Genomic DNA, 20,183 nt, shown 5'->3' with positions numbered 1-20,183 from the left:
CAGTCACACTTCTCTGAACTCTCTCAGCCCCACTCACCTCACAGAGTGTTTTGAGACTCCTTAAAGGGAGTGAAAGGCGGGATATCAAATCCAAAATCTTCTTCTTCTACCCCTCTGACCCGTTGCATTGCACCAATGCAACCTGAGTCTTCCTTGTTGCACTGGAGTAAACGACGGCTGGAGAAAGCTGTGCCCCTTTAAAAAAGAGAGACAGAAAATTGGGGGGGGGGGGAATGAGACAGAGCTGGTGTATAAAGCTTGGTCTGAGAGTGACTGTTGTTGAAGCAACATCTAAGCTTCGCTCTCACTCATTTTTCAAGGTGAGCCCTGTATGGAGCTGTCCAGGGTACTTTTGTCCTGATTTGCCTCTGCTGAAGTCAACGCTCACATCAGGACCTGTAGTGACTATTTCTCTCTCTCCTTCGCATGCTATAGTTCTGTCTCTTTGTCTCTATATATGCTCTAACTGCATCTGGATCTATATGGCCTTTGTATCTATCTGGCTAGCAACAGTCGATGTTCCTTCTGAGGAAGCTTGTTCCCTCCATACAAATACACTTAAGAGGTTGACCAGGTGTCAGAACCATCATTCCTCTAAGCTGCCCTACCTCTGCTCCTTAATATTTTTGGTCCCCCAAACACGGAATTTCATTGCGGGCTACTTTTCCAGGTATATCAGGCCCTCCATGCTTCAGCACCTGCTGCGCCGGCTGGTATTTGATGTGCCCATCCTCAATGAGTTTGCAAAGATGTCTCTGAAGGTGAGCAGTGTTGGTGTTGACCTTTAAAGCCCTAAACGGCCTCGGTCCTGTATACCTGAAGGAGCGTCTCCACCCCCATCGTTCTGCCCGGACGCTGAGGTCCAGCACCGAGGGCCTTCTGGCAGTTCCCTCATTGCGAGAAGCAAAGCTACAGGGAACCAGGCAGAGGGCCTTCTCAGTGGTGGCACCTGTCCTGTGGAACGCCCTCCCACCAGATAAACAACTACCTGGCATTCAGAAGACATCTTAAGGCAGCCCTGTTAAGGGAAGTTTTTAATGTGTGACATCTTAGTGTATTTTTGGTCTTTGTGGAAGCCGCCCAGAGTGGCTGGGGAAACCAGATAGATGGGCGGGGTACAAATAAATTATTATTATTATTATTATTATTATTATTATTATTATTATTATAGCAGTGCATGTGGGGGGTTGGGGGGGTTGTCATATGGAACACACCAGGCTGTCTGCAGCAGCTTTTGCCAACCTGGTGCCCTCCAGGTGTTTTAGACTACAACTCCCATCTGCCCCAGCTACCCTGGCTGCGCTGGTTTGAACCAATGGGACTTGTAGTCTAAAACTTTGGGAGGGCACCAGGTTGGCAAAGGCTGGTCTGGAGGATGAAGGAAATTGTGTTCTTGACGGGAAGCTGACTCCTTTTCTCCACTCTGCCCAGCTCCTGACCAATCATTACGAGCGTTGCTGGAAGTACTACTGCCTTCCCACTGGCTGGGCCAACTATGGGGTGACCTCTGAGGAGGAGCTTCACCTGACCCGGAAGCTCTTCTGGGGCATTTTTGAGTCTCTGTCCCACAAGGTAAGCAGTTGTACCTTTGATCTTAAGTAGGATCCATTGGGTCAGCCTGGGAATTGGGTGATGTGTGAAGTGTTTTGCAGTAAAATAAGACACAATATAAAATGCAGAAAATTACACACCACACCAAACAAAGCCATTCCTATGATGGTACGATGAAGGTAATGCGGGTGGCACTGTGGTCTAAACCACTGAGCCTTTTGGGCTTGCCGATCAGAAGGTTGGCAGTCCGAATCCATGCAACCATGGTGAGCTCCCATTGCTCTGTTTCAGCTCCTGCCAACCTAGCAGTTCGAAAGCACACCAGTGCAAGTAGATAAATAGGTACCACTGTGGTGGGAAGGTAAACGGTGTTTCTGTGCACTCTGGTTTCCGACACAGTGTTCCGTTGCTCCAAAAGCAGTTTAGTCCTGCTGGCCACATGACCTGGAAAGCTGTCTGTGGACAAACGCTGGCTCCCTTGGCCTGAAAGCAAGATGAGCGCTGCAACCCCATAGTCGCCTTTGACTGGACTTAACCATCCAGGGGTCCTTTACCTTTTTTACCTTACGATGATTATTCCATAAAATGACAGAGGGAGCCTGGTCCCAAGCTGTATAAGGCCTTATGTACCAATAATAACATATTTAAAGTGTCTTCCCATGCCCTACTATGTGACCAGCCTTCAGGCTGACTGGCTCAAGCATTTAGCCTACTTGACTTGGCCTCTGACCTTTGGCTTCCAGCTGATCTGTCTCCCTCTTTCCTGGCTGCCCTTGGCTATGAGTGTCTGTCAGGAGGGGTTACTGCCAAGGGCAACTCAGTTGGGAGGGTGGGGAATGGCCAGGAATGTGGGCCTTCTTCTTTTCTGTCTGCCACTTCACCCTACCGCTGCTTCTCTCCTTCATGGTGCCCAGAAATTTGACCCTGACCTGTACAAGCTTGCCATGCCCTGCCTGTGTGCCATTGCGGGGGCTCTCCCCCCTGACTACGTGGATGCCAGCTACTCATCCAAGACAGAGAAGAAGGCGTCTGTGGATGCTGAAGGCAACTTCGACCCCAAGCCTGTGGAGACCCTCAAGTGAGTGATGTTTAAGTAATAATAATAATTTATTATTTATACTCCATCCATCTGGCTGGGTTTCCCCAGCCACTCTGGGTGGCTTCCAACAGAATATTAAAATACAATAATCTATTAAACATTAAAAGCTTCCCTAAACAGGGCTGCCTTCAGATGTCTTCTAAAAGTCTGGTAGTTGTTCTTCTCTTTGACATCTGGTGGGAGGGCGTTCCACAGGGCGGGTGCCACTACCGAGAAGGCCCTCTGTCTGGTTCCCTGTAACTTAGCTTCTTGCAACGAGGGAACTGCCAGAAGGCCCTTGGCACTGGACCTCAGCATCCGCGCAGAACGATGGGGGTGGAGACTCTCCTTCTCAGTACAGAAGGACGCATGTGGCGTAGTGGTTAGGATGCTGATTCAAATCCCCATTTGGCCGTGAAGCTCATACTAGTCATCATCTCTCAGGCCTAACCTACCTCACAGGGCTGTTGTGAGGAGCAAAACGGGGAGGACGTGTACACCACTTGTAGCTCCTTGAAGGAAAGGCAGGAGATCTGTGGCGTAATAAAGATAAATGTAAACGTTAGCAGGCCTGCTGAGGTAATGCCAGTGCAGGGATAGACAATGAACCTTTAGGGAAAGAGGGGAAGAGGGATTTAGCCTTTCTGTCAGGAGCTCGTTCTACACTCGAGTAGGATCCTGGTAGAGACACATGCCCGACTGACATGTTGTCTCCCTCCTGGTCGATCGTTCGGGAGCTTCAAAAGCTTTCTTCAGCCCAAACATCACAGCGACCAATGCCAACAGACACCAGCACACTTAGGGATCCACAGAGTCTGCGCAGTTCGCGTGACAGACCTCAGCATTTTGGCTAATCTACTTTATTTACATATAAACACAGACGGAGCACTGCAACATGGCTCCCTCTCTCTCTGGCATCAGACAGCAAAGAGAAAAAGAACAAAGGACTATGGTCCCGCTTCATGGAACACAGTAACACAAACATCCTGTCTCCGTCACTTCCCACTTTGTGGAGTCAACCCCATGACTGCAATAATGGAGCAGGAATTCTAACACTTTCTGCTCCCTGCTAAAAACGCCCTCTAACTCTTCCAGTATTTCCTTCCTCCCCTGGATTTATTCCAGGCTGCAGAATCCAGCGCTGAGAGTGGGCGGGAATGATTAAACATTGCAGGGCCGGGTATGGGCACTGCTCCTGCCTGTCGCTTCTCCCTCGCATCTGATGAAAACGTTCTTTCTTGCAGCGTCATCATTCCTGAGAGGCTGGACTCTTTCATCAACAAGTATGCTGAGTATACCCATGAGAAGTGGGCCTTTGACAAGGTAAGGAGCCTCCAAGTTACCCCCCCCACACACACACACCTTCCAGGCACCAGGAAGATGAGGCTGTCTGCCTCACTCTGCTTGGAAAGAAATGGATATGACGCCATTTGATCTCCCACTTGCAGATTCAGAATAACTGGTCGTTTGGGGAGGTGGTCGATGAAGAGGCTAAGACGAACCCCATGCTGCGCCCTTACAAAACGTTCTCGGAAAAGGTAAATATTGCACCCTGTAGAAGCCAGGTAGAACCATTTGACTCCCGAGTCCAGTTGCAAGCTAAAGGCAAATGTCGCAGAATTCTGACGCTTGACAGACCAACTGAATCTGAAATTTAGTATTTCAGACCAAAAGAAAATGCATCTTAAAAATAGGATGTTGGCACTGTCCATCAGACTAAACCTTCTTGGAGGGGGGGGAAAGCATTTTAAAGCAGAAATAATTATTCAGGTAGCAGATGAATATTTTGTATCATTAAAATGTCAGGAATCCAGCTGGTTACAAGATTAGGAATGTTATAACACTTTCAAATGAAGAGATGAAAATTGGATTTCTTGCTTGCAGATATACATTTTTAATGTATTTTTATTAAAGATTTTCTTGGTTTACAAAAGTATGTGCAGTGTCTCTTTTCAAGTTACATTTTTTACAGATCAGTTTCATTTGTTGAGACATTAGTGTTACTTTAGGAAGAAAAGGGGGAAAGAGGTGGAGGGGGGAATGGTGAGTGGGGGTGGAGATTTGACTTAGAAATATTCAGTTGGCTATCAATCACCTTGTTAGAGAGCTCTCCTCTCATGTGGCCAAACGGGACCATAATAGTCTTCTCAGGATGTAATGGGGCACCACAGCTTTACTTGAGTCTAATGCGCCATCGAATCTAACACGCACCTTAATTTTCGCAACCTAATTTGGCCAAAAAAAGGTGAGCATTAGATTTGAGTAAATGCTGACACAAGATCTACCCACTCTGGAAGAATGGCAGATGAAGGTGATGGACTATATGGGACTGGCAGAAATGACTGGCAGAATCCGAGACCAGGGAAAAGAGTCAGCGGAAGAAGATTCGAAGAAATTTAAGGACTATCTACAGAAACATTGTAAAATTAATGAATGTTAGAATGATGTTGCACAGAAATTAAGTGGTTCCCAGCTGTAATGTAAAGGTTGAGAAATAAGTTATAATAAGTTATAATAGGTTATAATAAGTTATAATAAGGATTTGCTGAATTAATAATTTGAATTGGAATACAAAAAGGGGAGCTGTCAGGAGGTCTGGGAAATAAGTTAAAAGAAAATAAGCAATTGAAATTTTATCTGTTTTTAATTGTTTTTAGTTTTGTATTTTTGTACTTTTGTTCTTTTTTGTTTTTGTACTATTTTTGAAATACGAATAAATATTCTTTTAAAAAAAAAGAAGATTTGAGTAAATGCTGTAATTCTTCACCATAGTCATTTCTCTCCTTCTCTGTCCAAAATTTAACATCACGTTTCCCTTTCTGTAGGATAAGGAAATTTACCGCTGGCCCATCAAAGAGTCTCTGAAGGCCATGATCGCTTGGGAGTGGACTGTTGAGAAGGCCCGGGAGGGTGAAGAGGAGAAGACCGAGAAGAAAAAGACCCGCAAGATCTCACAAACAACCCAGGTTTGTCCCGAAGTGTCTTAGGAGGAGAATGAACATCTGGGGGTTGGAACTAAGGGGAAATACTACATGTTTCTTGCCCTAAATGCTTTTTTTTAATGAGAAGCCCCTTGGGAGGCCACAATTTTGAGAGGGTTGTGTGAGTTCTTAACCCCCTTTCCTATTTCCTCCTTCTGTCACGGTCCGGTTCACGGGCGATCAAAGTCCTGGCTGGGGACGTTGAGACTGGGGGCAAGATGGCGGGGTGGGAGCAGGAACGGAAGTCCAGAAGCCAGGAGTCAGGAAGCCAAGAGTCCGAGGGTCCGAGAGCTGGGAGTCATGAAACCAAGGGTCTGAGGATCAAGAAGCAAGGAGTCACAAAGTCAGGAGTCCGAGGATCAAACACAGCAAGGCAGGGAACGTGTTGCTGTGGCAAAGAGCCAAGGGGAAAATGCTGACCTTATATCCCTTCCCGGCTCTTGCCACCAGGTGCTGTGAGTTACTAATTGGCCTCACCTGTGTGGCCGCACCTTGCCTCTTCAGAACAAACTTAGGAAGGCCCTAGTCCTGCAGAGTCCTATTGGTCACAGGGCCTGGATCCTGCACGCACACCTGACACCTTCTCTATTTTTAATCCTGAGAGGTTCACCAGGAGGTTTCTTGTCCTTTTGCTACTGCAAAAGCAGCTGGTGAGGAGAACGATTGTTGTTGTTTAGTCATGTCCGACTCTTCGTGACCCCCTGGACCAGAGCTCGCCAGGCACTCCTATCTTCCACTGCCTCCCGCAGTTTGGTCAAACTCATGCTGGTAGCTTTGAGAACACCGTCCGACCATCTCGTCCTCTGTCGCCCCCTTCTCCTTGTGCCCTCCATCTTTCCCAGCATCAGGGTCTTTTCCAGGGAGTCTTCTCTTCTCATGAGGTGGCCAAAGTCTTGGAGCCTTAGCTTCAGGATCTGTCCTTCCAGTGAGCACTCACTGGAAAACGATACTGAGTGAAAAACAGCCAACAGAGGTTTGAGTAAAAAAAACAGCTAACAAGGATTTGTTATGTGCCTTTGTGTATGATGTGTAGTCAGGGAGGGGCTGGAAGTGGGAGCTTGTGGGTTCTTCCTTTCTCCACCCCAGTTCCCCACATGGAGACCATTCCCTGGTAGAGCAGAGTAAGCTTGAAACCAATAAACTTGGTTTCTTCATCCAGCTCTAGGAAGGGATTTCAGGCTTGTGCATTAAAAGCAGGAAGATTGCTAATTGCTTCTCCTGGGCCCTGTTCCCCCCACTTGCTCTGCATGCAGAAGATCCCAGATGTTTCACCCCTCCCATTGCAAGAATCTGCTGACAATGTTTCAGAAAGGAGGGGGCGGATTTTGCTCATTGCTTCTTCTGCTCCAGCCTGTGGGAGTCTGAGTGTTATCTGTATAGAGATAAGGTGACTTCTCAAGCAGCTGTAACACTCATGCAGTCCAGCGTCTCTGATTAGTCTTTACAGTGGTGCCCCGCAAGACGAATGCCTCGCAAGACGGAAAACCCGCTAGACGAAAGGGTTTTCCGTTTTGGAGGTGCTTCGCAAAACGAATTTCTAATTGGCTTGCTTCGCAAGACGAAAATGTCTTGCGAGTTCCTGCGGGGGTTTTTTTTCCTCCCCCCCTTTTTCTAAGCCGCTAAGCCACTTATCTGCTTATCCACTAAGCCGATAAGCCGCTAAAAGCCGCTAATAGCGCTAATTCACTAAGCCGTCAATGGGCTTGCTTCACAAGACGAAAAAACTGCTAGACGAAGAGACTCGCGGAATGGATTAATTTCGTCTTGCGAGGCACCACTGTAGTTAGTTTATGCAGTAGCTGTAGAGAATAAAAGAAGTTATACTTCAGAGCTGTCGTTCGTGTGGATCATGCTCTGCTGTGCTCCGCTGACTTTTGGAACTGAGTTTGGTGCTCACAGCTCTAAGTTGTGAGTCCACAGCACTTAGACCTGCTCCCGGCAGTGGAAGGTCTCTGGGAGTGCTTTCCCACTCGCCTGGCCCAGTCGGGACTGAAGAGGTTGAGCCCAGTCATTGCCACTGGCTCAGAGGCGAAGCTGACACCCAGCAACATCTCCACGTAAGGCTAGGAGGGATCTCTGGCTGACGCCCCAGAGGGCTGCTGTAAGTCTGTGTTGACAGTGCTGAGCTAGGTGGACCAGTTTAAAACTACATTTTAAATGCATTATAAACCTGCAACAGCAGGTGGTGCTGGAGAGCAAAAGAAATTATTTGCAATTTTCCATAGCGGTTTCCCCCCCCCCCTTTGTTATAACAATTTTCGACTTATGTATAGTGCTTTTTTCTGTGTGTAGATCCACCCACACTTTGAAAAGTTGCAATTTAGGGAGTATAGCTCAGACTTCCTCAACCTCGGGCCCTCCAGATGACAGATAGATAAACTTCATTCGCATCAGCCAACGGCCATAGCAACATAAAACAAGCAATATATACAATTAAAAAGACAACAGTGTGTAAAAAGGACAATCAAATGACCAAGATTATTGTTCAGATAGTGGCCCTTAATCTCATTGCACCCTCGATAAACCTAGTAACCTTTGCTGTTGTCTGACCATTTTGATCTGATAAAAGAAAGAACAATGTGGCCGCAGATGGGCGGCCTGGGATGGTAAGTAAGTGTGGGGTGATGATCTCATTCCTCAGATCTTTATAAAGGGGGCAGGACAGGAGAACATGAGCCACTGTTTCCAGATTGGATGGACCAGTTGTCTAAGGCAGCTTCCAGCATTCATGCGGGAGAGGGAAATCCAGAAAATTTGACCTAGCGCAAGAGAAAGGAGTCAGGGATGGAGGCAGTGGTGCTGTGGGGGAGGCAATGGCGTCCAGTGAGCGGTCTTTGTTCTTATGTGTCCCCCCTTAGACCTATGACCCCAGCCATGGCTACAACCCTCAGCCCATTGATCTGTCTGGAGTAACCCTTTCCAGGGAACTTCAGGTGAGTGAGCACAAAGCAGAGCGGGAAAATTCCTCAGTCATCGTAACTTACCCAAATATATAATTTCTGCCACTTTTGACCACATCTTCTCCTCTCCCCATCGCTGGTCTCTCTCTACAGGCCATGGCAGAGCAGCTGGCTGAGAACTACCACAACACCTGGGGGCGCAAGAAGAAGCTGGAACTGGAAGCCAAAGGTGAGCCTCTCCTTCTTCTTCTTTCTGCCTTTCCTTTTATCGGGGGCTGTTGTTCTCTCCCCTTTCCCCCCTCCCAGCAGGCTTCATGCTTCCTCTTTCTCTCTTTCCTCCCCCCTCAAGGGGGTGGCACCCATCCCCTGCTGGTGCCTTATGATACGCTGACGGCCAAGGAGAAGGCCCGAGACCGAGAAAAGGCCCAGGAGTTGCTCAAATTCCTTCAGCTTAATGGCTATGCAGTGACAAGGTGAGCCTGGAAGGAGATGGGGTGGGGTGGGGTGGGGTTGGAGGGTGGGTGGGTGGGTGGGTGGGCGAGATCACGCGCGCACACACATGCACACTGATGACATGTTCTGTATAAAAAGGAAAGAGATGGGGGAACGTACGCTACATGCTCCAGGGCAGGCACCCCCAAACTCGGCCCTCCAGCTGTTTTGGGACTGCAATTCCCATCATATACAATTGGGAATTCAATTCCAGTATATTCCAGTATTCCAGGAATACAATTCCAGTATATCTGAAGGAGTGTCTTGGAGACATTATTCTACCCGGACACTGAGGTCCAGCGCCGAGGGCCTTCTGGCGGTTCCCTCGCTGCGAGAAGCCAAGTTACAGGGAACCAGGCAGAGGGCCTTCTCGGTGGTGGCACCTGCCCTGTGGAGCACCCTCCCACCAGATGTCAAAGAGAAAAATAACTACCAAACTTTTAGATGACATCTGAAGGCAGCCCTGTTTAGGGAAGCTTTTAATGTTTGAGGCATTACCATATTTTAATATTCTGTTGGAAGCCGCCCAGAGTGGCTGGGGAAACCCAGCCAGATGGGCGGGGTATTATCCCTTACCACTGGCTCTATTAGCTAGGGGTGATGGGAGTTGTAGTCCCAAAAAAGCTGGAGGGCCAAGTTTGGGGACTCCTGCTCTAGGGATAACCATACTGCCTGGGGGATTTGTGCTAGCTGCCAATCTGCTACTGGGTCAAGTTCAAGGTATTGGTGGTAACATTAAAATCCCTATACTTACTAATGTATGATCTGGTTGAAATTATTAAATAACAACAATAATAAAGCCAGTTTAACCCGTTTAGGATTTCACCGCAGACAGTCCCTTTTTGCAACTCATTATAGGGGAGGAGGGTCAGGAAGGATTTCACAGCACCCCTAACAATTATCTGCTTCATTTTATTTAGCAAAATTTATATGCTGCATTGTATTTTTTTAAAAAAAAAATCCCTTAAGTAGTTTACATAAATGGTCTAAAATATCCATTAAGAAAATAGTGACGGAACAGACTTTAATAGCGCCAACATTTTTTAAAAAAAGAAAGCAGAAATATATGCACACCCACACACAAACACATTCTGCTTTGCGTCTTTTGAAAACCTGGCTTCTCTAGGGTCCCCGGATGTTGTTGTGCTACAACTCCTATCATCTGTAGCACATCTGTAGTGAGAAGGGCCACTTCTGGTTAAAAAAACCAGAAGCATTTTCACTTGGTATTATAGGTCAGGACATTAATAGGCAAGATGTTAAATTGTTTTTATATGCAACAACTGCGGCAAGAGTATTGTTAGCCGAGAAATGGAAACAAGAAGAAACTCTGACGAAAGAAGAATGGCAGACGAAATTAATGGACTATGCAGAATTGGACAAAATGACAGGAAGGATTCGAAAGCTGCGGGACCAGAGATTTACAGAAGATTGGAAGAAGTATATGAATTATTTGAAGAGCAACTGTAATCAACAAACTACAAGGACTACAAGAAGTTTTGTAAGGAGAAATATACGAAGTGTTACAAAGTAGGAAAAGACAGAGATAAGTTTGAATAAGATGTAAAAGTATGTTTAATTACTGTTGAAAATGATGTGTTAAAAAAACTAATGAAAAATTATATATATAAAAAAGAGAAGGGCTAGCAGATGATGGGAGTAGTAGTCCAACAACATCTGGGGACCCAAGGTGTAGAGAGGCTGCTTGAGGGTACCAGCAAAAACCTGTCTCACTATCTCTGCATTCTCTTTATTTCTCGCAGGGGGTTGAAGGACATGGAACTGGACACATCATCCATTGAGAAGCGCTTTGCCTATGGGTTCCTGCAGCAGCTGCTGAAGTGGATAGACATTTCTCAGGAGTTTGTCGCCCACCTGGGTAAAGGAGCTGTGAATATGTCCCCCCCTTCCCAGTAGCTTCCTTCGGAACCTGTGAGGAGCTACAAACGGACCCCTGTAGCGCTCCAGACCTCCAGGGACCCTGTGGGTAGGGAAGAAGGGACCTTTAGAATGAGCCATTTCAACTCAATTAGGATGGGAATGGAGACTATTATAGCAAAGCCAGTTGAGCCAGAACTCCAGGGTTCTGTTCTCAGTTCTGGGAAGGGGACAGCGGTTAAAGCATGTTAGTGTATAGGAGGAATAAGGGCACCTGGATTCACTTTGTCAAATGCGGTTGGGAAATGTGAGTCTGCATTGCGTTCTGTTTTGAAGCTTTGGGCTCATCCTCACTGTGTTTTCTAGGCAAAGGTCTATGTCGAAGTGCTTCCCCTGCTTTCCCCAGGGGAAAAAACACACTCTTTAATGCTGAATTGCAACAAATGGCAAATCAGGTCTTCTACGGATTGCTATTTGCTTCGACTCAGCATCAAAGAGCATAAAGCGCTTGGACTCGCGCTTAGAAACATGGCACAGAATGAAGTCTGGATGAGCCCTTTACTGATCGCTGGGCTAAGACAAAACCGTTTTGGAATGCATCCAACCAGTCCTTGTTTTTGGCTGGGATTCAGCACCATACCACCGAATTCGGACTGACCTGTTGCCCTTGTGCAGCAAACTCACTCTCTCACCCCAGAATAGGATTTTTTTGGTGCACTGGGGTAACTGGCTTGACACTATGTCACCTTACTTTGCTGCAAAGGAATCATGATTAATACTCAATAAATAAATAACTCAAACCACCCTGCGAACTTTGTGCTAACCAGGCAGGACGAATGCTCAGTAAGTCAGCTTTCTGGAAGCCAGCTCCTTTTCTCAATTGCTCAGGGTTAGGGACACGTGTGTGTATTTGTTGCATGTGAGTGTGCCTTATCCCTCCTGCTTCTCACACCTTGGTGGAACTCACTGGGATTCTTCCTGCTTCAGACGCCGTGGTAAGCAGTGGCCGGGTGGAGAAATCCCCTCATGAACAAGAGATCAAGTTCTTTGCTAAGGTAAGTCAACCTTTCTCTCTTCCTCTTTGCCTTGGCGCTGGTTGGGATGGGCAGCACTAGGACTGGGGAGGTTTTCCCTCCCTAAACGGAGCATCAGCTGTACGTAGTGATGTTGGTGAATTCCATCGGAACTGAAAACAGGAGCAGAAATTTTTGTGATTTGCACGTTTGCCATGTGGGGACTTTTAGGGAAGCAGGAGAGGATATAATATTTTATGATATCCTTCCTAGCTTGCGTCAGCAAGTTCTGTAACTTAGCAGAGTTGTTAAACAATCCCCCTTTTAAATTACGCAGCGGAAGTGTTCTGGGCCCATAACCCTTTGTGGGGATAAAATAAAAAAAATCCTTCCAGTCGCACCTTAGAGATCAACTAAGTTTGTTATTAGTATGAGCTTTCGTGTGCATGCACACTTCTTCACACGAAAGCTCATACTAATAACAAACTTAGTTGGTCTCTAAGGTGCTACTGGAAGGAATTTTTTAATTTTGTTTCGACTACAGCAGACCAACATGGCTACCTACCTGTAACTAGAACCTTTGTGGGGAAGTTTAGGGAGGCAGGAGAGGGTGTATTATTTTATGATATCCTTCCTAACTTGCATCAGCAAGTTCTATAACTTAGCAGAGTTGTTAAACAACCCCCCTCTTAAATTACACAGCGGTTAGCTAGTTGCAGGCTCATCTGAGCCTCACTATTCAGGATTCCTGGTACGATCCCTTTTTATATCCCTCCTAAAAGAATAGACTCGACCAGCTGATTAAAGTTAGCATAAAACTAGTTTACTTACAATCATCTAGTTCACAATAAGATTCCTGAGGGCAGACTTAATTTACAGAACAACATATAACTATGTGAATTATCCCCTAAGGGAAATAGTCTCAAGTGACTGCCACTCAGCAGTCACTTCTCCTAACTCTTAGGAACACAAAATGGAGAACAAGAAGAGCAGAACATGGAGGCCATGTGCTCCTCTGTCCAAGAACAGAACACACCCTCATTCAGTCACATGCAAAGGAAGTCTGTCCCAGCTCAGGAAGAACTAGCAAGTTTTCTCCTGAGTGATACAAAGCATTCCCCAGCCATGTGCGTTGTAGGAATGTTGCATTTGACTGCAATACGTTTTTACATGCCACACGCCAGAGGTCAGGAACGCAAAGCACAAAAGCGAATACAAATTGCGTCCACTATTGTTTCAATTTAAACCTGCAAACATCACATAAATAATCACATTTATTCACTACGTCGTTTTTGACGTTTCCCTCTTCATATCGTGGCATAAAAACCAACAACGGAATGACCTTTGTACAGCAAGTACAGTGGTACCTCGGGTTACATACGCTTCAGGTTACGTACGCTTCAGGTTACAGACTCCGCTAACCCAGAAATAGTACCTCGGGTTAAGAACTTTGCTTCAGGATGAGAACAGAAATCGCGCAGCAGCGGCACAGCGGCAGCAGGAGGCCCCATTAGCTAAAGTGGTGCTTCAGGTTAAGAACAGTTTCAGGTTAAGAACGGACCTCCGGAACAAATTAAGTTCTTAACCCAAGGTACCACTGTACATGGGGATGAATCCGACGTAATGCTAAGGAGCTGGTTTCATTAGCAGAAGGGTTTCTGCTTGCCCAGTGGAACGATTCCCCTCTCTCCCTCTGCCCCGTGCTGTTCTGGGGGTAATTCCAACCACCACTACCCAAACCAGTGGGAAGGAGAGAGTTGACTGCCTCTTTGTCCTAGCAGATGTTCTTGAGTTTAAACCTGGCCCAAAATACATCACAAACCTGCACGTCATCTTATTTAATATTTATGCTCCCCTTTCAGATCCTGTTGCCCCTCATCAACCAGTACTTCACCAATCACTGCCTCTACTTCTTGTCCACACCGGCCAAAGTCCTAGGCAGCGGGGGCCATGCCTCCAACAAGGAGAAGGAGATGATAACAAGGTGAGTACCTAGGAAACACCAGAAAAGACTGGATGCTTCTCTGTCTGTGTGAGTGTGCACAAAGGGTTACACCAGGCTTCCTCAACCTTGGCCTTCCAGATGTTTTTGGTGTACAACTCCCATGATCCCTAGCTAGCAGGACCAGTGGTCAGGGACGATGGGAGTTGTAGTCTCAAAACATCTGGAGGGCTGAGGTTGAGGAAGCCTGAGCTACACTTTCAAGTTGGTTGTCTTAGGTGTGACCCTGAAGAAGCGCAAGGTGCAAACAACAAGTGGGGACAAACTTGTGTTTGCAAATATGCTTGTTATACAGATATGCAGTGGTTCGCTGTGAGAAGACGTTCAAACCAAGGTTTGCTAGCCAGTAATGTGTGAAAACTGGCTCTTGTTAGAGCTGAGATGAAACTTTTGCAAATGCAAAGTTTGCCAGAATTGGACTCCTTTTTAAATTTCAAATTTTGCAGAGTTCAGCTTTGAAATATATCACTTTGGAGGGGTTTTTGTGTATTAACTATAAGGCAATAATAATTTACAAATAGAATTTCTAAATTTGAACACTGTATTTACCCGTTAACCCTCTCAACAGCCTGGATCCAACGGCATCCATGACTGGGAATTTTGTTGAGGGAAAGGGAGAGGAACCATCAAGCAGAGAGGATATGAAGTCACATTTTTTGCAAATCAAATGTCTCTGCTTGAAAACTCCTAAGCCCTTCTCTCCCAAAATTAATTCCAGGCCACATGTCTTTGTGCACATTTTTTCTTGAGACTTGGAAACACCTGTTTTGGGGGGAAAGGTGTCGTGTGAAGCAACTCGGAGACCTCGTCTGCACTTGTCCCATGCCTAGGAAGCGGTTTTCCATTTGCTCCGTCACTTTCCCAGGGAAAACCAGCTCTTTGCAATCTGCAACCAAATGGTTTTGTGAACAGATCCTTAGCTCTGAATTCTGCCTCTTGCATTCTTCTGCTAGCCGGGGATATAGGTTTTATGTGCATGAATGTAGGAAGGTAGAGGCACGTACACCGTCCTCTCCAAGCTGCCTCACCGAGGCTCCGGGTCCACCCTCCCCTCTTCCCCAATGATGTGAGGAGATTTCACCCCTCCCATATCCAAGAATCTCCTGATGAGTCTGCTGATTCTACAGAGAGGAGGAGCAATGTTCTGCTTTCTACTTATTCAGCTCCAGCACCACATCAGTCAGTCAGTGAGTCAGTCAGTCAGTGTGTCGGAGAGAGAGAGACTGAGTGTTAGAGATCGTGTCTAGAGATAAGGTTGCTGCTAAGAGCAGCTGCAGACACTCAGTGCAGCATTCATTTATGCTTAGACCTTTTGGCTCTGTATATAGTTTTGTATTATAGTTGTAGTTATAGAATAAAAGAAGATATTCTACAGAGCTGCTCTCCGAGTGGTTTATACTCTGCAAGACTCTGCGAAACTCTGCTGCGCAACGACTGTATTATTGTGGAAATGAATCCGGTGCTCACAGCTCTAAGCTGTGAGTTCACAGCACTGTGACCTGTTCCTGTGAGAAAGGTGGTCTCTGGAAGTGCTACCCAGCTCGCCTAGCCCAGTCGGGGTTGAAGTGCATGAGTCCAGTTGGTGCACTGGCTCAAGGGCGTTGCTGACACGATGTGCACTCTTCTTTCCAACAATCTCTTTCATTCTCTCCTTCTACCTCTCTCTTTTCCGCCTTTCAGCCTTTTCTGCAAACTGGCAGCCCTAGTCAGGCACCGGGTCTCTCTCTTCGGTAAGCTTCATCCTTCCTCTGCTCCTGTCTTGGGGTGGGCAGGCGGTCTTAGCCTCCTCTCCTCTTTATTTCTCCCCCCTCTTGTCGGCTCAGTGGGGGTTTTTTTGCAGCCACGAGTCTGCTCTCCCTCCTGGACCCTGACTTCCCTCACCCTGTGCTACCTCAGCCATGAACAAAGCTGCCGCCCTTCTGGTTCTCCCACCACCTTTATTTCTCTAGCCTGTGCATCTAGTCCATTTTCCTGAACCCAGGCCCTAAATCTGTGTCTTCTGTCTCCATCCAGGGACGGACGCTGCTGCTGTGGTTAACTGCCTGCACATCCTTGCCCGTTCTTTGGATGCCAGGTGAGTAGTCAGTCAGTCAGTTTTATTTTATTTTTTTAAAAAAATATTTATTACCTTTTCCAACAATTTAAACACTACAAAAAAGAAAAACCATACAATACAATACAATACAATACAAAAAACACTACATTACACTAACAAAACACTAACATTAAACTAACAAAACAAAACAAACACAATTTAAAACACATCAAATAATTTCAATATCTTATCTTTCATTCACTTATTTCTGCGACCTCCTCACACCTCCCTTTTTGTATTCCACTTCTATTAATTTTTTCAGCAATTCCTTTCCATCTTCCTCTATTTTTAATCCTATAATTATCTTAACACATTCTAACCTTATTTTTCCTTTAATACTCTATTTATCTATTTATCCTTAATTCCTTATAACATTTCTACTAAAGCCATATAACTTCATTCCAACATTTTCCTAGCATTCATTAATTTTACAGTATTTCCGTAAATAGTCTTTAAACTTTTTCCAGTCTTCTTCCCTGGTCTCAGATTCTGCCAGTCATTTCCGCCAATTCCATGTAGTCCATCACAGTCAGTCAGTTTTATTGCACATAGCCAAAGGCTGCCGCAATGTACACAGAATCATTCAACAATTAAAAGAAAATATACTGGATTGATACAAAAAAAACTTAAAACATTTATATTATCAAGACGTTACCAACTCTAAACAGAGCTATAAAAGTACCTTAATATACAAGTTAAGACATTAAACAATAAAATTTATAAGCTAAAATTATCACATGGCCACTAATATATTAAAAAATAATGTTAATTAGTTAATTAATACAATGTGCAATTATATTCAGAGTTTGGTGATAAAGATAGAATATAGCTTGATGTAGATAGGGTCAAATAAATTCATCTCCTTTACAGTTGGTGGCTACCTTGCTATATGCCGTATTTTTCGCTCTATAAGACACACCAGACCATAAGACGCACCTAGTTTTTGGAGGAGGAAAACAAGAAAAAATAATATTCTGAATTTCAGAAGCCAGAACAGCAAGAGGGATCGCTGCGCAGTGAAAGCAGAAATCCCTCTTGCTTTTCTGGCTTCTGGGATAGCTGCGCAGCCTGCATTCGCTCCATAAGACGCACACACATTTCCCCTTACTTTTTGGGAGGGAAAAAGTGAGTCTTATAGAGCAAAAAATACGGTAATTTGCTCTAATGTTCCTAGCAGCAGTTGCAAAGAGTGCTACACGCCAGGTCACATACTTATCTGTGTCTGCGAGGAGATACAAAATCATGTCAGAGGGGTTCTGGCCAGGGGACCTTGTCATTATAGGTCCTAAAAATCTTTCTCTTGCTTCATTATATAAACCAGGTGAGTAATAATCCCAAATAATCCCTCACATGTGCACACCTGCGGAGAAGACCTATAAAGATGCAGGGCTCACAAAAGATTGCCTCCCCTCTCTGTTTTGTGTGAATGAATGAATTTAAATACTGTGTATCTGCATTCACCAAAAATGTTTTCTGCAGAGTTTGCACATAGATGCCTCTTGTTATTTTTGTTTCCAATTATGTTCCGTTGTTTTTGGTCCAGATTTTGTCATATTCTTTCCTCTCCTGTTAAACGTTTGATTGGTTATGTTTCTTATGTAACATAGGAACACAATCAAAAAGTTTTTATATATATATATAAATATTTTTTTAAACTGCAGCTGCTTTAGATGTTTTTAACTAAACCTATTTTTAGAATGTTTTGAGTGTTGTTGTTTTTTAGAATGCTTTTAAAAATTGCTTGTGGTGGATGTGTTTGTTCCTTGAGAGGGAAGGCAGGATGAACTATAATGATAATAAATGTAAAAAGTACTAAGTGCGGCAAACAGTGTTGATGGATAAACTGACCAGGCAAATGTGAGGACAGAGACTGATGGCTTTATTGATGTTTGGCCTTGCTTTGATACATATGTCACACGAAGAGAGCATCATGCAGGCCACCCAGGGAACATGGCCATCTCTGGGAGGACGTACTGGGTGGAGGGGCAAATGATTCTTTTAACGTACGATCTAACCACATTTTTGTGTGCCGGTAACTTCAAGTGCTTCTTCCTGCGATTGTCTGGGAGCTGGGAAGTGTTTACTACACTGCCTGGTTATAGTTGGGGACACATTTGTGTGGGCTTTTTTGTTTTGTTATTTATTTATTTATTTTAATGAATATTTATTAGCATTTTCAAAAAAAAAACCACAAAAACAAAATTAAACAAAAAATAACAGAAATACAAAAATCCAAAACCTAAAAAACAATTAAAAACACATAAAATTTCAATTACTTATTTTCATTTAACTTGTTTCTCAGACCTCCTCACACCTCCCCTTCTTGTATTCCAATTTGAATTATTAATTCAGCAAATCCTTATTAACCTTATTTTCATTTAATTTAAACCATTTTAAAAACCAATTTTAACTTATCCAAATTTTTAAACATCAATACTTATACATTATTACTCATTCTTAAACATTTTTCCTAAAGTCGACCGAAATTTCCCTTCCACGGCTTTCCCCAATTCCATACAGATAGCAAAACAAAATAAAAAACAAAGCAAGTTATAGTTATATACCCTTTGGATGTTATCTATTTATCATATTATTATTGAAGAATAAATGGGAGGCGCTGTGGGTTAAACCACAGAGCCTAGGACTTGCCGATCAGAAGGTCGGCGGTTCGAATCCCCGCGACGGGGTGAGCTCCCGTTGCTCGGTCCCTGCTCCTGCCAACCTAGCAGTTTGAAAGCACGTCAAAGTCCAAGTAGATAAATAGGTACCACTCCAGCGGGAAGATAAACGGCGTTTCCGTGCGCTGCTCTGGTTCGCCAGAAGTGGCTTAGTCATGCTGGCCACATGACCCGGAAGCTGTACACCGGCTCCCTTGGCCAATAAAGCGAGATGAGCGCTGCAACCCCAGAGTCGGTCACAACTGGACCTAATGGTCAGGGCTCCCTTTACCTTTTACCTTATTGAATAATAAACCCAATTAAATGTTGCCACTCTAATGAGGCGGTATGTAGGGCCTCCTCTCTTGTAACCCTGTGCAAATCTGATCCCGGCACCTCCTCCCTGCAGGACGGTGATGAAATCGGGCCCTGAGATTGTGAAGGCCGGCCTGCGCTCTTTCTTTGAAGGGGCCTCGGACGACATTGAGAAGATGGTGGAGAACCTCAAACTGGGCAAAGTGTCGCAGTCCCGTACCCAGGTCAAGGGCGTGGGCCAGAACATCACCTACACCACCGTGGTCCTGCTGCCGGTGCTGACCTCCATCTTCGAGCACATCGCCCAGCACCAGTTTGGGGATGACGTCATCTGTGAGCAAATGTTTGAGGCAGCAGGGGGGATGAGTGGGTGGAGCTGGGCTTTGAGTCATGGATAGGCTTGAATAGGTTGGCTGCTGTTAGCAGTACGACCAGGCCTTGAATGAGCTGCATAGACCAGTGTTTTTCAACCACTGTTCCGCGGCACACTAGTGTGCCGCGAGATGTTGCCTGGTGTGCCGTGGGAAAAATTGGAAAATTCGAAAGATTTAAAAATAAAGTATTTTATAATTTTTCATATTTCTGTTTACTTACTATTTCATAATAAAGTAATTATAAAATACTTTCTTTGTGTTTATTTGATTCCTATTCAAGAGAATTACTTTATTTATAGTCAGTATAGGCACAGAGTTAAATTTTTTAACATTTTCTAATGGTGGTGTCCCTCGTGATTTTTTTCATGAAACAAGTGTGCCTTTGCCCAAAAAAGGTTGAAAAACACTGGCATAGACCACCAGGGCAAGGATGGCGAATTAGGGGTGAGGAAGAAATTTGGTCCGCTCTGCAGTTTAACGGAAACCTAGCTGTTTTGCGCTCCTCAAAACAATACAGTTGTACCTCGGGTTACATACGCTTCAGGTTACATACGCTTCAGGTTACAGACTCCGCTAACCAGAAATATTGCTTCAGGTTAAGAACTTTGCTTCAGGATGAGAACAGAAATCGTGCTCCGGCGGCGCAGTGGCAGCCGGAGGCCCCATTAGCTAAAGTGGTGCTTCAGGTTAAGAACGGACCTCCAGAATGAATTAAGTACTTAACCCGAGGTACCACTGTACACAAAACCGAAACATGGCTATCCTTTGAAATTTGCACTGCTTCGAATTTTGTGAAGCGGCTTCCCAACCAATTATCGTGTGCCCAAATACGTATATGAGGGGAAAG

The 20,183-nt window shown here is 45.1% G+C and overlaps 1 protein-coding gene across 9 annotated transcripts in view; it reads left to right on the top strand.

The window, feature by feature from the left end:
• RYR1 (ryanodine receptor 1) overlaps window positions 1-20,183 on the top strand; it is a 223,488-nt gene that overhangs the window by 129,838 nt on the left and 73,467 nt on the right. For all 9 annotated transcript variants that reach the window (XM_081868598.1, XM_081868604.1, XM_081868605.1 and 6 more), the window contains exons 49-63: window positions 671-761; window positions 1,432-1,572; window positions 2,466-2,629; window positions 3,874-3,952; window positions 4,078-4,167; window positions 5,455-5,595; window positions 8,469-8,543; window positions 8,664-8,739; window positions 8,860-8,983; window positions 10,766-10,881; window positions 11,868-11,935; window positions 13,756-13,877; window positions 15,576-15,625; window positions 15,909-15,969; window positions 19,057-19,295. In XM_081868598.1, coding sequence (XP_081724724.1) covers window positions 671-761; window positions 1,432-1,572; window positions 2,466-2,629; window positions 3,874-3,952; window positions 4,078-4,167; window positions 5,455-5,595; window positions 8,469-8,543; window positions 8,664-8,739; window positions 8,860-8,983; window positions 10,766-10,881; window positions 11,868-11,935; window positions 13,756-13,877; window positions 15,576-15,625; window positions 15,909-15,969; window positions 19,057-19,295 — 1,637 coding nt within the window. The remainder of the gene's footprint in view (window positions 1-670; window positions 762-1,431; window positions 1,573-2,465; window positions 2,630-3,873; window positions 3,953-4,077; window positions 4,168-5,454; window positions 5,596-8,468; window positions 8,544-8,663; window positions 8,740-8,859; window positions 8,984-10,765; window positions 10,882-11,867; window positions 11,936-13,755; window positions 13,878-15,575; window positions 15,626-15,908; window positions 15,970-19,056; window positions 19,296-20,183) is intronic.

This window comes from Podarcis erhardii, assembly GCF_964252035.2.
Source record: "Podarcis erhardii genome assembly, chromosome: 7".
Lineage (NCBI taxonomy): Eukaryota > Metazoa > Chordata > Lepidosauria > Squamata > Lacertidae > Podarcis > Podarcis erhardii.
This window is presented reverse-complemented; position numbering and strand designations above follow the sequence as displayed.